Source organism: Pseudopipra pipra, chromosome 1 (assembly GCF_036250125.1).
Source record: "Pseudopipra pipra isolate bDixPip1 chromosome 1, bDixPip1.hap1, whole genome shotgun sequence".
NCBI lineage: Eukaryota > Metazoa > Chordata > Aves > Passeriformes > Pipridae > Pseudopipra > Pseudopipra pipra.
The window spans coordinates 63,426,039-63,443,999 of NC_087549.1; the positions used below are offsets into that span (position 1 = coordinate 63,426,039).

The window sequence follows — 17,961 nt, forward strand, 5'->3', positions numbered from 1 at the left end:
ATTGGTGCTTATCTTTACACGTACAAGTATGCCTTGGGCTCACAGGCATGTTTTGCGGGGTTGGAGGGCAGTGCTTTGCTATAATAACTGAATGGTTAATTGAGAGGAGAAATGTTTTTTGTGTTTCGGTCTTTTTTTTTTCAGTTTCATAGCGTTTGAATACTTGAAAGAAAAGAATCTGTTTCAAAGTCAACATTTCTCTTTTCAATTAACGGCCATAGAAAGTTCCCAAAGAGTGAGTCACACAGCTGGTTCCCCAGCAAGAACAAGGAAGACAAGGTTCAACAATTTTGTTATTTTATGAAGGTTAAAAAAAAAGGAAAAATAGTTGCAGAAACAGTCTTCGATTTTTTCCCCTTAATGAAAACCATATGCTCATCCTCTAAAAACAATAAAGTCAAATCACTATAACCCTCTCACTGATTTCAAGAAGTTACTTGCTGACACTTGAAAAGTATTGTATGTATTATTGAAACCTGTGCAGAAAGCATAAAGTAGAAGAGCATGTTTCTTTTTTCTTTTTAATGGATAACCAAAAAGGAAACATAGTGTTTATACCAAGGTAAGTTTGAGACTATGTAGTGTTTAATTTTCTGGCTGTCTGAAATTGCACAGGAGATAGCATATGTGCATAAAATTAATCGTGTACAGGGGTTGCAGGCTCTACTGAGGTGATGCAGTGAAGGCTACCAGGATAGACCTTGTGACTATGCAGGCCCTGGAGGCTTCCTCCTGCAACTGTGTACTTTCTGAAAGGAAACTAAGGACATTTGGTCTCACGTTTGCTTTTAGTGGTTTGTAGCATTATTCAGGAATTCCTCAACTAACATTTGCTCTGCTGCAGTGTACAAAGACTGCTTTTAGTGTTGAAGTTGGATTGTGTTACAAGCACTGTACAAACATACAGTTATGCATAATGTCTGCAACAAGAGCACAAGACACACATCTTGTCAAAGTATTAGGTTTATTAAAATGTGGGGTTCCTCACCTGAGGAACAGTAAAGGTTTTCCTTTTCCTCATGGTTACCTAGCTGTTTGGGTGTATGGCTTGCACGACTGTCTTTTGCTTACTGACAAACTACCAGAGCCTCTGATAATCAAGTCGTATCAAAGCTTGGTTACTGATAAAACTGGTGTCTGAGTTCAGTACTCTGACCAAGTTCTTGTAGATATTCTACACAAGGAGGGTTTAATGATTTCATTCCAGCTTTCTTTATTGGAACATACTGGATGTTACATAGGGTTTTGATTTAGCCCAGTGATACAGCAGTCTCCTGAAATTGTAGCACAAGCCTGACATAGCAATTGCACAATAGACAGTCAAAGCAGAAGACAAACAGCACAGCCATTACCAGTCGCTGTAGGCTCACCATCACAGTGCTGGGTGTTGGGAGGAATGGGTTAAAAATCAGAAGACTGTCCAGCAGGATTGTAAATCTCCCAAGAGACCTTCCAGCTGGGACTAACTCTTGATAAGCCTGTGTGAACAGCAAGCCAGTGATCCTCTAGCATGGACTGATGATGATGCCTGTGTCTCTGATTGCTTACCTCTGCCTGTGTGTTGCTTTGTGGATTCCCTGGTTCACAATTTAACAGAAATGAATTTACTTTTTGCATTTTAGCTGCAAATTTGTGGTGGTTACAGCTGCCTGTCTGTGTCAACTCACACACTGGGTATCCCCAATTACCAGGGAGGAGTATGTGACTGGAAGCCAAGCCCAGCTCAAGTGCCTTGCTCTCTTCAAAATTCATTTTGTTGGTTGCTCAGTTTTGATGCTCTATGTTGGGCTGAACTGTATAAACACTTCCCCCATGCTGGTCTGGTTGACTTAGAAGCAGAATATTTTCCATTGATTGTTGTAGGAAAGGCCATTCACACAGACAGTTGTCCCACTCTTCTAATAGAGCCGTTTCTCTCTCTGATCCCCTTGGTGTTGAGTGAAGTTCAGGTTACTCTACAACAGCTGTGGCCACTGGCTGTTCATCTGAGCTTAATAGGCACATTCGTGTCTTCTTTCATTGTGGGCGTTAATTGATGGTTCACAACTGGAAAACAGGGGATAATGCAAATATAAAAGACTAGCTATCCAGTTCATAAAATGGCCATTTTTCTTTTTTTTTTATTTAGCACTGACTCTTTGCAGTTTTTAGTCTACTAGTTCAGTAGTAATGAGGATACTTAATTAAGATCTCTGGAAACAAATTGGCTTTGATTCTTGAATGTGATACAGCCCTAGAAATAAAATGAGAGTGACCTTCTGGTTCATGTTAGTTATGAGCTGGTACCATGCAGCTGAAAATGAGGCTGGCAGGTTGCTGCTTTAACCAGACCATCCTCTTAAATAGGGGTCTGCCTTATGGGCATGGTCACTGGTATATGTGGAATGGTTTAGTTTACAGTCCTCAGCTGACAATTGCTCTCCTCGAATGAGGTGATCACTGTCATGTTCAGTGTTGTGTGTATGATCCCTCATAGTGTATTAGTCAACAGGCCAATTCGATGACAGAGTTTTCTGAGTTCAGAATATGTTGGTTTTGGCCATCCAAGGTGTTAATTCTTCTCCCTTTCTCTTTCTCTCAAGGTTTGGACATCTAAGTGTGGCCCACATCTTGCTGGAAAATGGTGCTGATCTCAATGCACAGAATAAGTTAGGAGCCAGTGTCCTCACAATGGCCTCCAGAGGTGGCCACGTCAGCATGGTGAAGTTGTTGCTGGAATCCGGAGCTTTTGTAGACAATTACGACCATTTCGGCACAAATGTACTTAACAGCAGCAGAGACGACCTTCCCGATATCACTCCATTAATGGCAGCTGCTCAGCATGGACATGAGGCAGTGGTACATCTGTTACTAGACTGGGGAGCTGATTGTAATTACACTGTGAAGACAATGGGCTGGAGTCCTTTAATGCTGGCAGCTGTTAGTGGAAAGGTGAGCTTGGCACAGCAGCTCATGGAGAAGGGTGCCAATCCTGATCACCTGAATGTACTACATAAAACACCTTTTGAAATCTCTGTTGGCTTCAAACACAAAGACATGAAGGACTACTTGGAATCTCTCACAACGATCAGACCTCAGGCAGGTATGGAGTGTTATTTTTTTGTTTCACTTTCTTGCAGTTTTGATTGTGTATTTAGAAATGGAAAGTCTCATTGTGTATGTGCATGATGTTCTTTATAGTTTGTAACTAGACTATTTTCTCTATATCATAGTAGGTACACCTACTTCAGGTAAGGCACGAGTCCCCAACATCAACAGATTTTTTTCCACATTAGCAGGGTGAGATTATTGTCTTGCAATAAGAGTCATGTGAAACATAATAAGAATTATGTGAAACATACTTTTTACTTTTAAAGCACATGATCCAGGTGCTCATTTAGGAGGAAAATTATAAAGGCCTATTTGAAATGACAGGAAGAAGTGGCATAAAAACCAGAATAGGATATCAGAGAAAGGATGTTGCAGACTCAATGAAAACCTAAAAGACAGAAAATCTAGCAAACGTGACTTGTCAGGAAAGACTGAAGAGTTCAGTCTGTCTAGTTTCATGATGAAGTGATTAAGAGGTTAATAAAGTGTCCGTGTTAAAGACAGAAGGTCAAATAGTGGAGGGCCTTTTTATGTGGTTGTGAAATTAAAAAACTGTGAGTTTAAAGTTAAAGGAATTTAAACAGGAAATAATATACTATGGTGAAGCTTTGAGCTGAAGTGACTTGATAGAGGTGTGCAATCTCTAACAGTTGCAATCAACGTTAAATGCCTCTCTAAAACTTGTTCTTGGGTTGTCTTCATTGGGTGTTGCATACAAGGCCTGTGACACACTGAAAATCAGATGAGGTTAACTTAATGTTTTCTTCTACCACTCTGAATATGAAACCTACTCCAAGTCCTTTGAAAGTGGACTGTGTATTTTAAGAAAACTGAGTATTAATGTGGATGAATAGCAGGTCGGCATGTCCCCTACTTCTCTGATCCTTGGAGGAGTGGGGAATACTTAATTAATCAGTTTGATTTGAACATTGTGTAGGACATTTGAACGTCAATAAGTCATTTCAGAGGCTGAGACCTTATTCTGTATGTGGCTGTTTTCGAGACACTTTTCACGATATTTATGCTTTGTGATGCAAACCAATGCTGAGAGGTGCTCAGCAAGAGGATTTGGAAGAGCTATATTTGGATTTTCCAGCTTTGGAGTGCTTGCTATAAAATCTAAGGATGTGTCTAGCTCTAGAAAGATCCTTTTGTAGATGCTACCACCCATCCAGCCATGGTGGCAGAAACTCTGCAGGGTAGGATAGTCCACTTTAAACTCTATGCCACCTGTGATACCTAAATAGGCTAACTTAAATCTTACCTATTTGTGTCTATATTGCACTGCCATGTAGACACGTCCACAATCCCCAGAACTGTTAATTTTTATTTACATTTGGTGCCATTCCTGCAGGTCAAGCTTCCTGTGTATTTGAAGAAGTAAGGACAAAAATCAGACGTTTGTTTCTGCTTCAGGGAAGGTGTTAGTCAGGTGTTGACTCCTGAGTTAAGCTGGAGCTCTAAGGCTTTCATACAGCCACACTGCCAGGCAGAACTGGTTGACTGTAGATGTTTGCTCATGACCAGTCCCTTGAGGAATAGACATGAATATATATGAATATACACATGGATGTACAGGATGTATGTGCAGACAGAGTTGGGTTGATGAATCTTGAAAAACCTTCTGTGGTCACACCACTTAAAGTATACCGAAGAAGGCTGTTAAAGCGAGGAGAATAGAATGTCAGAGGAATGATCCTTCACTCAAAATATTACAATTTCTAATAATTGCAGTTCTTATTAATGGGAATGGCAATCTGGGAGCAGAAAGATATCTATTGATGCACAAATAACAAGATGTGTAGGTAAACTGTCACTGTTATTTTTCACAAATTAACCCAGCAATACTCAAGAGGAAATGAAACTGGGACAGCTTCTAAAACACCTTGCAAAATAATCCTGTACAATTTGAGTGTTCACTATTGTACAGAGGATTACACCTGACCACAGAACCATACTGTGGTTCTTTAATGGATATTTTAGTCTTCCAGGCAGGAAACTCTAGAGTTACCAAATATAATTTCCCGATAGAGAATGGAATTTGAAAAACCTGTGCTGGTGCTGTATTATGGTTTGTAGCTTTAGCTCTGCGAAGAGAACCATACAGGTGAGTTACTCTTCCCAAAGGGGATAAGGTTGTTGTCAGTGGTTTCTTTGTTATTATTAAATGTATGTCTAAACATATGTTTTATAGTACTTTTATGTAATTTTTAGTAGTTTTTGCTATAAAAAAATTACTAGAAATTATTGCTTTTTTATTGATTGCTAATAAAAATATTTATATACCTTCCAGATACAGAAAAGAAGCAACCTGATGTCTTTCATGCTTTGAAACTGGGTAAGTACTGAACAATTCTTCCACCATGTCTAATTGTTGTAACTTTTGAGCATGTTTGTTTCCTAACACGGGAAACAGACTTCTGTTTCTTCTCGTCAGGTGTAGGCTACCAAAACGTCTTCCTGGGAAAGCCTCAGGTCTGTTAGATTTTTAGAGAGTTCAGGTTCCCCTCTTGTACCCCTGTGATTACTGAGATTCACAAATATTGGTACTGGGTCAGAAGGAATACTAGAGGAAGGGCCACATGAATACTGGTCAGCATACTCTATCTGTTTTTTTTTTTTTTGCCAGCACTGTTAAAAAAAGCAACTCCCTAGGTTAAGGGTTGTCCAGGCCAGGGTTCAAAGTAAATTCTGGAGTCTCTGTAGGTTCCAGGGTTTCTGTTTAACAAAGTCTGTGATGTGGGTCTGTATTAAAAAAGCCACCTGCTGCCTTTTACCAAATTGGGACATAAAAAATTAGTTCTGTGCTTTTGTATCATTCCCATTGCAACAAATCAGCTGAGTGTTGTTGTTGGATGTTAGTTCTAGTGAGTGCACTCAAGTGCCTGCAGGGTTTGTCTGGTTTGTCTGACTGACTTTCCAAGGAAAATGTACACACCTGTGATTGAGTTGAAGGCAGCCCATGCTGTGAAGCAGTTTACCATCTGTATAAAGGTGTAGCGGGTTGACCCTGGCCAAATGCCAGGTACCCACTAAAGCCACTCTCTCACTTCCCTCTGCAGCTGAACAGAGGAGAGAAAAAAACCCCGCTAAGGATTCATGAGTAGAGATAAGAGCTGGGAGAGGTCTCTTACTGATTACCTTCATGAACAAAACAGATTCAAAGTAGGGATGTTACTTAAATTTGTTACTAACAGGATCAGAGCAAAAGAGTGAGAAGTGAAATAATCTTAAAAACACCTTCCCCCCACCCCTCCTTGCCGCGGTTCACTCAGGAAATGAGGGACTACACACTCCAAGGGTTCAGATGCGAAATGGTCAAGGAACTTTATTAAATTGAACTGATTTCTGGAACTGAAGGTGGACTTCAAAATGGCTCCTGCCTTACATATCGTAAGGCGAGAACATGCTGGAAGGTGGGCAGAATTAGGGAAGGGTAAGGGCGGTGCATGCAAATTAACAAGAAAACACAACTAAGTATGGAAACCACTGCAATGCAGTAGAAATTAACCAGTGGGGGGACAGGGTATAGGGCCATGAGGGAGAGTGGAACTTTCCAGCGTTAGGGGTACAGTATATGGGGAATTGTACAACAAACACAACATAAAACAAAACACAACATTGAAACACAACATAAAATCCAAAATGCATATTCTTCAATAGTTCACAAAAGTCTGTATCTGCTTATAAAGTCAGAAAGAATGCTGAATTTGGTGCTCTACTTTCAATCTTCATTTCCTCACCTCCAACACCTCCTTCTTTTCATGTTCTCTCTCCTCCCTCCCAGTTGTGCAGGGAAGCAGGGAAAGGGAGTTATGGTCAGTTGTTGTTTCTGATGCTGCTCAGGGACAGGAGTCCTTCCCTGCTCCCATGGGGTCCCTCCCATGGGAGACAGTCCTTGATGGACCTTTCTGGCATGAGTCCATCCCACAGGCAACAGTTTTCACAAACTGCTGTCCCATGGATCACTTCTCCATGGGGTGCAGTCCTTCATGAATGAGCTGTACCGATGTGGGTCCCCCACAGGGGCCACAAGTCCTACCTGGGAAAAGCCTGCTCCAGCGTGGGCTCCTTTCTCCACAGGCTGGAGGTCTCCAGCAGGACCCTGCTCCATCTTAGGCCTCTCACGAGGTCACAACCTCCTCACGGTCTATGCACCCCGATGGTCCTCCATGGGCTGCAGAGGGACAGCCTCCATCATGGTCTTTACCACGGGGTGCAGGGGCCTCAACTCCAGTGCCTGGAGCACCTCCTGTCCCTCCTTCTGCACTGACCTTGGTGTCTAAATTGTTGTTCCTGTGTTCTCACTCTGCTCTTCCCTGGCTGGAATTCTCTCTGTGCAATAGCTTTCTGTTCTTAAATATGTTATCACAAAGACGTTACTCCTGATTGGCTTGGCCTTGGCCAGTGGCAGGAAGTCCATCCTGTAGCCGGCTGGCATTGGCTCCACCAGACAGGGGAAGCTTCTAGAAGCTTCTAACAGAAGCCACCTCTGTAGCCCCCCCTGCTACCAAAACCCAGTCACAGAAACCCACTACAAAAGGTGAGACTTTTTTCATTTGCACGACAGTTATGATTTGCTTATTCCTGCCTCTGTTCCTATGGTGGTACGTACAGTCAGAGAGATCTTTTCTTTCCTTTAACTTCCCTGCTTTTACTTGCCATATATCATCAAAAAAATAACGGAGGTGGGTGAGCTTAAGCTCTCTAAGACAACCCTCACTACTTCATATATTTTTTAAAAGTGCTTGCTCCTAATTTAAGTTTAGAAAAAAACACAACCTTGTTGAAATATATTCAGTAACATATTTTGTACTGCTTTTCCTAATCTAGACAGGAACTCAAGTGACTAGCAACCCTTATACTTGGAAACTGGAACATTAATTTCACTTTGAAAAAACTAGAAAGATGTCAAATGATGCATTACTCTTGAGCGGGGAGTAGGGATGTTTTGCATTGGAGATTTAGTTCAGATACTGGAGGCAGAACTTTAAAAAATCATTCTGAATATAAGGAAGTTGAGCGCTGGAGTAGATTAACTCCTTGGAAGGTTGTGGAATTCTATCAGTAGAGGTTTTTTGAATCAGTGAACTACTTCTGTTCGAGGAACTTATGGGTTAGTGTGACACAAAGCATTTTTCTACCTGCTTAAGGCAAGGCATGGCCTCCTCCGACACCTTTTAGAGTACCTTTCTACCCACTTAGTCTGGTTATAAAATTGTTACTTTCTGTGATTTCAGCCTGTGGAAATGGAACAGGGATCTTGGAGTCGTTAGTTTTTCTTGCACAACATCATCTTAGCACAATTTAATAGAAATATTCCCTATTTGTGTCTTCACATGTGGTTTGCAGTTTGTACAGCTTCCTAGCTTAGTCGTTCATTTCAGAAAATAATTCTTCTAATGGAGTTGCACCGTGAGTGTACAGGTAGGGAAAATCAGGAAAATACAATGTCCCGTGCTTATGCCACAATTTTATGTAGGCTGAAAAGATGTACTAATTAACTAAAAGACCGAAGATCAGTACAGATTTTTAGCTTTAGTGTTGCAGTTGCTCTAGTACTTTATTTTTTTCTGTTTTAATTCCACTAGATGTAGAGCAGTGTCAGCAAATCAAAATACTTAATAATTCAGTGGCTGAGCAGTTCTCTGTTGCCCATGTAGATTATGTTTTATGCCTGTTTTGCAGGAAACTTCCAGCTGGTTAAAGAGATTGTTGATGAAGACCCAAGTCAGGTCAATATTACCAATGTGGACGGTGCATCTCCATTAATGATTGCAGCTGTAACTGGACAACTACCCCTTGTTCAGCTCCTTGTTGAGAAAAATGCTGATGTTGATAAACAGGATAATGTTCATGGCTGGACAGCACTGATGCAGGCCACATACCATGGGTAAGATATGTACTGTCTTTGGGTCTAGCAGTAAAGAAGTTTAATTCTTCTTGCATCCCAATAGAAAAAAACCTTTTTGATACTGACTGTGGAAGCAGAGGGGTCTTACAAGAAATTGAGAGACTTGTGACCTCAGTTTTCCGTGACTTATGCACTGTCCTCAGCTTTTCAGACCTGAATGATGTTTGGACTTCAGAATGAGTGAAACATTAGGGAACTTGAAGCTTGCTAAATAAATGCTGAGAACATAGTGCTCCAGGAGCTTTGGTGCAGATTTCAGTTTCCATCCTTTGATGTTTTTCAGCATTGTGAAAGATAGTATCACCCTGCCAGGGTTGTAAGCCACATCAAGCTGTGAAAATTCAAGGCAATCACCCTTCCATGTGCCATATTTTCCAGTCTTAAACCATTGCTGTGTTTCCTTATTCAGTCTTTAGTTTTCATGGAGTTTTCAGAAATGCAACCAAACTGTCATTTTCTCTAAAGCTCCTTTATAAATGTAGGTAGACGCTTAAGAGTCAGACCTCAGAAATTTGCCTGGCTGGTACTTCACGTATGATCTCTGTTATACACTTGGCACTGTCTGAATACAGTTTTACTGTGATGAGCAATTGGGAGTGTGAGTGCTGGTGTACAGTTGAAGGGTAGAAGAGTCCTGTGTGTAAAGCCACATTTGGGGTGACCCAGTTTGGCTGGAACACCTCATGTGCATAAATAAATACTTAGCCTTGTAATTCTGTACTTTGCATCTTAGCCTTTTCTCTTGGCATGGACCAGTTGCAAATTTTCGTAACATTTGGAAATCTTTAACCTCCACAGAAGCTCAGCTAACCCTTCCTGAGGAACATCAGTGATGTCGAGGGTCTCAGGCTTGAAGGAGGGAGCAGACAAGTTCTTTGTGAGCCGGGGCGCTAAAGGATTGCATCTCTGTGTGCCCTCAAGGTTCAGGACTGGAAAACAGGATGGAGGGATGATACATTTTTAAGGAAGAGAAGTAATGGGAAGTATGCAGAGGAGCTGTGCTTAGGATAAGCAGAATTTTTATTAGAGGAGTAACAGTCCTCCTCCATTTTGGGTTGATTTTTGTCTGGAGTGAGTTCAGCAGTGAAAACTTTGTGTGTATGATAAGTGATGCTCTGGAGATACTGAGATCTGTTTGTCAGCCTTCAGTGTTAGAATTTGCAGTCACTATTGCTGCTTGAGTATGTTTTTGCTCTGTGTTGTTTATGCATGTCAGAGTTTGTTTTAATACAAGGTCAGTTGCTGCTCAAGAGAAGTTTTGTATTAAATATATTTTTTCATAGCTTTGTTGTCTGTTCAATTATTTTGTAGGCAGAATTAAAGTATTGTTTTTAACTCAGGAGGCAAGTCCTGCTTATTTATTCAGGTGTATGAGAGGGGAGAGGGGCTAATGGAGCTGAGGTGGTGAGTGTCTTTTATGCAGCTGCCTTTTAGGAGCTTTTGTTGGAAGGTGTTTGTGTTGGTTGACATTTAATGCTGATTGGTTTTGCATTTTAAACACCTCAAGGAAGTGATAATGTGCTTTCTAATTATATAATTTATATCTGTAATTAAGTGAAGTACTGTTTGAAGTTTATAATTATCTTCAGTCAATTTTCTGTGTGCAATTTCTTAATATGCAAGCTGTGAATGTGAGGTTGAGTTGAAGTCCTAGTGATGGCATATGACAACTACTGAGCTGACCTTTGTCTTTTCATCTGCTTTTGTGCCCTGGGCATTGATGGCCCTTCATTGGGAAGGTATTTGGCAACAAATTCCAGTCAGTTCCAAAGGATCAGTTTAAGAAACTGGCTATTCAAATTAGGTTTTTAAGGCTGACTTTCTGCATGTCGATTAATGTGATTTGTAGTGAGTAAAACAGTGACTGACAAGGGAATCATGGGAGCTTCTAAAGAGCTTGTGAATAAATTTTACACTAGATTAGTTGCAGAAAAGGTAAAACATCTCTAATTGAGGAGCAATGTTATAAAAGGTTGAAAATGGAGTATTGGGTGTTTCTATTTTATTTATTTATTTTTTTAAGTGATCAACACCTTTTCTTTATTCCCTTAAAGAAACAAAAACGTTGTAAAGTATTTGTTAAATCAAGGAGCGGACGTCAATCTTCGTGCAAAAAATGGATACACGGCTTTTGACCTCATAATGCTGCTGAATGATCCAGGTATGCTATTTCAAAAAGCTCTGGGGAAATGTACAACATAAACAAACAAACTTCCTTTCCAATCTAGAAAATACATGAAAGTTGCTAGGAAGTATCCTCTGATGTCCAGGCTGGACTGGACCGAGAAAGAACATTGCCTGAAAATGGTGGGGTTTGAGTTAATTAGATGAGTGTATACGTTTATGGGATAACAGATTTTATGCATTCCTCTTGACTTCGTTTTTGAAGATGCTCAAAAAAATGTGGTGTTTGTTTCACGAGAGCCAGTTCAATGGCATTTCTGGGGGCACAGGTGTTCTATGGTGTCATTAGCACCATGGAACTGGAGCTAGAAATTTCCCCTTGGTAAAGAGCAGCAAAGGGACAGGACAAAAAGACCATAGTCGGAACAAAAGTAGGGAACTCCTGGCTGAACCTCCCACTAATTTTGTAAAGGCTGAGAATAAATCACACTTCAGGGTTCAGGTTGTTTTTCACTTTTTTAAAGGGAGTGCTCTAGAAAAAGCAGCATGCTTTGGGGAGACTTCAATGAAATACATATAGTTTTTGTTTTAGTTTGTTTAGCCTATGTAATTTGTTTTTGTTAGCCTTGCTTGGTACCTAAATTGATTTATCTGAAGCCAAAACCCACTACTGCTAATGAAATTAATGTTTCTTTTCTCTGTATTTACACGTTATAATGGTTTTGGTCACTAGCAGGTTCCTTTCCTTGTCAAAAATAGATCATTAATAGTATGAAATTTTAGGAAATACAGTGAATTGTTTTAGAACTAACTTCTGTGACAGAATAGTTTGTCTTTTAACCTTTCTCTCTTGATCAGTTCTGTCTATTCTTCTGAAAATCCTACCTGAGTGCCATATAAAATGCAGATTTACAGAATATTTTTTTTGCTTTCCTGTCCTCATGTCATGCTTGTTCTTTTTTCTTCCTCTTACTTTTATTTCTTTTTTTGTCCACCTTTTTTCTTACCATTTCTTTTCAGTCCCTTCATTGTCCAGGCTGAACATCTTCTTTCTCTTTGGGATTTAATTTCGAGCTTCTTTTCTGCAACCTGCACTTGAAGAAAGAATATTCATTTTTCTCTACTCTCTTCTGTGTCAGGTGAGAAAAGGGAGCATCACAATGTTGTTCTTAACTTGTACAAAGTGTGAGAGGAGGCAGTTCAGTTGGTCACTCGTGACTGATTCTGACTGAGTAGCTTGCTTATTTATATTGATAAATACCTTTAGAGAGGTGATGATAAGACTGCATCCCACTGTGTGGGGAGAAGGTGTGGGAAATGTAGGTCAAGAAAGAAGGTTTGGGGTAATGGTAGATCCATTACTACTTATGTGGGATTTATAGGGAAAAGTGTCAGAGTCATAATTTAGGAAAGTAAACCAGACCAAACATTGTCTTAATTTGCTTTCTTTTAGATACAGAGCTTGTAAGACTACTGGCATCAGCATGCATGCAAGTAGACAAAGACAAGAATAAACTGAACAACAGATCATCTTTGCCTAGTTCCAGAAGTAGGCAATCCTTAAATGTCCCAATGTTGCCAGATGACAAAGGAGGTCTAAAGGTAAATATGTTCACTCTTGATAAATAACACAAATTAAATTAAATTACATATTCCTGCAATGTATAAGCAGAGAAAGTAATTGCTAAGAAGTATTTTGGATCTAATACATAACTGAGTTTTTGGGGGAGTATGTGTGTTTCTGAGTTTCTTGTTGACAGTGCTTCCTGGTTTTATAGAGTAGCATGTGTTGAGCATTCTTTTTCTCAGATGGCAATGCAATAGGAAGACTTAAGGAAGTTTGCATTGAAGCATTTCAGTGCTTAGAAATAGATCTCATAATTAAGAGGAAGGTACCATGTTCATAAGTTTGGAACTCAGTTTCCATTAGGATCTTAATTTTAAATCTGTACAGAGGATAGCCTTTATACCCAGAAATGGAAACAGGATATTGGCATTGAAAATTAAGAAAATCACAGCAGAGATTTTAATATGAAGAGTAGTAGAAGAGTGTGCAATTCAGGCTTACATGTCCTCTGCCATGCTGTATCCTTAGCTCCAAATTGATGGTGGTCCAGTAGGAAACAACATAGAGTTAGAATAAATGTGTGCCATTTAAACAAAGGTATTGGGACTTACGTTGTCTGTTTGCAAAAGAGAAGGGAAAAGTGTTAGTTAATTTTTTTATTGTTGCTGTTGTCCATTTACTTGAATAGCTTTTAATTGTGATGTACCTCAGAATTTCCTTGAGTCCGTGATGTCATCTTTTAAGTATAAATATTATCAGGGTGTTGGAAACAGACATGTTACTTTCCTGGCTATTTTTGACATGAATTTTAAAGCCTGTTTAAAGTTCTACTTCAGCTCAACTATGTTTTGCAGTTTTAGTTATGAATGAACAAGTGCTTAGTTTCATATGATTACACTATTATTCAATATGATGCAATATCAGTATCAGTTTAAACTGGTCTATATAAGAATGCAGTTACTTAGGTGGGAAATTGTCAGAATAGCTTTTTGCTTTATGGAATACAGATCAACAATAGATTGGATTCCAGCTCTTGCAGTGTTATGACACAAAGGTTTGAATTAAGATCATAAAAGATTATGAAGTGAAATGTAAAAAAAATTGTCAAAGACATACAAATGAATACTGACACAAATTTCTTATTTGGGAATATTTAAGTATTTGGTCTCAAAACTACAAAATATTACAGTGTTTACAAGTCTTAATCAAGCATTTTTTCAGCAGAAATTATATTCTCTGTAGTTCTCTGAGAATTATATAACCTGGAAGCCAATATAGTCCCTTCTTCCATCACTGCTTAATGCTTTATTAACCAGCCTGTCTGACCATGAGTATGTTACATATCCTACTCTCCCTACAAATGTTGAAACAGGGTAAAAATGGTATTTTCAAATTGTCTGAGTGGAGGGCAGTGTCGTAACACTCATCTCTCTTTTGACCAGCCTGTGAATTTTTTTTCAGTCATTCAATAAATGTTACATGAAATAGCAAAAAAAATGTTATTAAAGTCAAGCTACAATACAGCTTTTCCTCCCTTCTGCCCACCTTACTGGTTACTCTGTCAAAAAGAGATATTAATTTGATGTATTTATTCTTGACAAACCCATGTCATATGCTATGTCATATGAGCTGTGATGATGTTTGAAGTTTTTTCAATTATATCCTTTCAGATTAAGCATTTTGATCAGTAAATCTTCAGTTCTTCCTCTTTGGGTGATTGTGCCTTTGCCTTTTGCCTGATTTCTGTAACTTCCTCCATCCTCTTTTATTGAAGATAAGCAATATTTGTTCAGAGATCGTGTTGTCTATAGTTACTCTAGGGTAATTTTAATCAATCTTGTCTGGTTTTAATTTGTGCAAGCTCATTTAAATACTCCTGCTCTATTAAGCAAATGGACATATATATTCCTACCTCTCCTGTTAATGATATTCTTACTAAAATATCTGATCACAGGTAGGCTGGTTTTGGAGTTTAAAAAAAGAAACCCTTTTCAGTCTCTCCTCTTTGATCACTTTTGTTGTTAACTAGTAGACTTTTTATTTTGTTATGCGTTTCTTTTATTTGTTATTTATGCATAATAAAGGCCCTTGTTCCTTTACCTACTGATTATGCAGTGGATATTCATGATGGCATTATTTACCTCTTTCACACAAGAACTGCTAACTGCTTTGTTTGTCACCATTTGATAGCCTTGAAAACAAAGTTGTGCCTTTTCCATATGCAAAAATTTTATTTCCTCTTTTTTCTTCCTGCTTGTTTTCGGCAAGTTATACTCTCAATGTCAGTATTAGAGCAGTATGAATTATCACATTCAGTTTCTATTTTAGATTAAAGTTGTTTTAGGGCAGAGATTTCCAGTTCTACCCCTTATGCTTTCATTCCTAGTATTGTTACAAACGTCTAAGGTATTTCTCAAGGGGCAACATAATTTTTCTAGTTCTTTGATACTGTTCCCTTCTCCCACTGCTGCTAGATTTCACGGTCTTGATGGACACATGTTTTTAGCCATAAATGCATTTTTGTTACTTGACTGCTTCAATGTAATTCAAAGCCCTTTACTCCAACCTCTGTACCTGTGCGATGTGGTAGGGGCATATGGAGAGGCCATGACCTCCTGCAACAGCGGACTAAAAACTCTGGAGCTCAGACCATCATACTGTGAACCCCAGAGCACAAGATGAACTTCTCCAGTATAGTTCCTTTCTTGCCAGAGATCAGCAGTTTTTTTTCTGGTAACATGGTGGCTGTACTTACTGTATTTGGGATTAGTTTGTGGTGCAAGCACATGTTAAAGAAACAGAAGCACTGTGAGGAGGAGTAACAGAGATGACAAGCAATCAGAAGTGATCTTTCTTACACAAGCAAGCCAGCTTCAGTGAACGAAACCAAACCACGTCGTGCAAGCACTCTCGATTGTAAATTCGTTGTACTCTAGGTTAAACCTAGATGGATTTTTTTTGCCCTTTCAATTCCTTTTGGAAGGTGAATAAATGCTGAACTGTGTAGATTTTATTGCTTTCTCAGAGCTATTTGTCTCTCTTGCCTTTTTTCATCAGATCTTTGTTGCTGAAATTAACATAAGTCTTTACCAGTTATGACTCCAAAGAGACACAGAGGTCTGAGAACTCTATCCATTACTAATGCTCTGTGCAGATCTAAAATCTTTTTAATGATCTGCTACAGGGATTAATATGCAGGGGATAAGTTTACAGTTTACCTTACTTCTACTATATGACAATTGAGAAGACATGTATCAGTGAGCAGCTGAAAAATACTAAAGAAGAGAGCAGAATACATATTGTGAGAAGGGGTGGTTAAGAATAGAGAGTAAAGTAGGGAAGTGTTGTTATCTAGATTGGCTATCACATAAAGCTGCCTTGATGAAGTATTGTCACTTTTATATTACTTTTTTACAAAAAGGGTTCCAGAAAGGGAAGAAGAAACTTTACTAAGAAATAATCAGAAGATACTTATAATCTGACTGATTTATCTACAAACCACGTAATTTTTAATGCAGATTGCATATGTCTTTCATAGTCTGGAGAAATGTCCTGCTAAAGACTTGAAGCATCTTGCATTGTCTGCCTGTAAAAATGTGCAAGTCTGTGAATACTTGAATGAATTTTACTTTGAGCAAAGATAGTCCTTTTATGTTACAATTTCCGCATATGTGATGCCTGTATGGATGGAGGTTGTAGGTACAGTAGTCCTAGGGTTTGTGTTGTTTTCACAGCTGATATTTCCTTGCCTTGCTCTTTTTCAGTTTATAGTGTTTCCAGCCTGATAGAGTTTAAATTGTTTGTGTAGCAGCACTGTATGGATTATGGGACTTTAGTTTGACAGGAATACTATCAGAACTCTTCCAGTTTGCCAGTGATTTTGAAAATCTTAAGGGGAAGTTTCATTCAGATCAGATAAGCTTCTATGCACACTTCTAAAAAGCAGAAAATAGACATGTCCGTTCACTGATGCCAAAGAGTATAAGAATCGATGGTGAAATTGGAAGCTAATGGAAAGAATAAATATTTGCTATGTAGCTGTAAATATTCCCTATTTAAATTGCCCTAATGTTTCTATCTCCCTTGGCTTTCAGGATAGTGTGGAAAAACATTGTAATGCATTTGCCAGGTGACAAATAAGGGAAGAGATTATACAAATGATGGTGAAGGATTCTGTTGATAATTGCAAACCACTTAAATGTTGCTTTTTAGTTTATCTCAAAAACTCCTTGACAGAATTATTTTATCACTGCTGTAAGGATCACTTAATTGTACATCTCTTTTCCTTATTTTTTCTTTTAGTTGGAACTAAATTGTTGTGTCTTCTTATCAATCTAGTCTTGGTGGAGCAGGATGTCCAATCGATTCCGCAAGCTGAAGTTGACTCAGACATTGCGCCATGGATTTCCTTCCAATCCGTTTGTGCCTTTTCCGGATGAGCCTGAACCATCATTAAATTCCACTATAAAAGCAGTTTCACAGAGTGATACGGGTGCCTCTGGAAACCTTGATGCTGCTACAGCTCGGGTCACAAATAACAAAGCTAGTGGTAAAGGCAGAATTGTCTTATGGGAAGTGAGCTCTCCTGGGGTACTCAAGATGATACTATTTCTAATTTATTGAATTAGTTCTTATTTAGCTTAGTATAAATGAAAAGACATGTAATGTATTTGTAGTATGTAGAAAGAGATGTTCGCATTCCTGACTGTTGATCATGCTGAACACTGAGTGCAGCATCATTTAAGCAGGAAAACGCTGATATAACCATGTTACTGTTCTTTAGCAAGCACCATTAATTTGGAGAATAGAGACAGGTCACTGAGAAGTGTTAGTATCTTTGATAAACTGATTTTTATAGTGAAAACCAATTTATTTGAAGAAATAAAGAAAGAATTCTGAGAAGAAAGTGAAAAAGCCCAAATTGTAAAGCACATCTACTGAAATTGTACAGGTCTCCATGAAAGCCCCTCGCCCCCAGTTTGTGATGCAAAGTAAGACTATTGGCATAACTTTAATTTAGGTGCATGACAGTGTCACTGGAAATCTTTGTTCTGTGTGCTTACTGAGGGTAAAGCTGTTGACTGTTTGAGAACAATACACTATCCTTGGGGACAAAAGTAGGAGCATGTAAACAATAAAACATCATTTATGTATTTTTCAGGCGCAAACACTGCAAAAGGAGGAAAGGATGATGAATTATTGACAACCATGGTATGTTGCAGCGTTCTTGGTGTGTCCGGCTCCCATAATTTTTGCAGGTTTTTAC

General features: G+C 38.9%; 1 protein-coding gene across 11 annotated transcripts in view; it reads left to right on the forward strand.

Moving 5' to 3' along the window:
* ANKS6 (ankyrin repeat and sterile alpha motif domain containing 6) overlaps positions 1-17,961 on the forward strand; it is a 38,305-nt gene that overhangs the window by 1,263 nt on the left and 19,081 nt on the right. For all 11 annotated transcript variants that reach the window (XR_010431524.1, XR_010431525.1, XR_010431526.1 and 8 more), the window contains exons 2-8: positions 2,583-3,082; positions 5,384-5,428; positions 8,779-8,983; positions 11,059-11,165; positions 12,582-12,730; positions 17,034-17,244; positions 17,857-17,906. Coding sequence is in view for 8 of the 11 variants with exons in the window: in XM_064659298.1 (XP_064515368.1) it covers positions 2,583-3,082; positions 5,384-5,428; positions 8,779-8,983; positions 11,059-11,165; positions 12,582-12,730; positions 17,034-17,244; positions 17,857-17,906 (1,267 nt within the window). In the remaining 3 variants the exon portion in view is untranslated. The remainder of the gene's footprint in view (positions 1-2,582; positions 3,083-5,383; positions 5,429-8,778; positions 8,984-11,058; positions 11,166-12,581; positions 12,731-17,033; positions 17,245-17,856; positions 17,907-17,961) is intronic.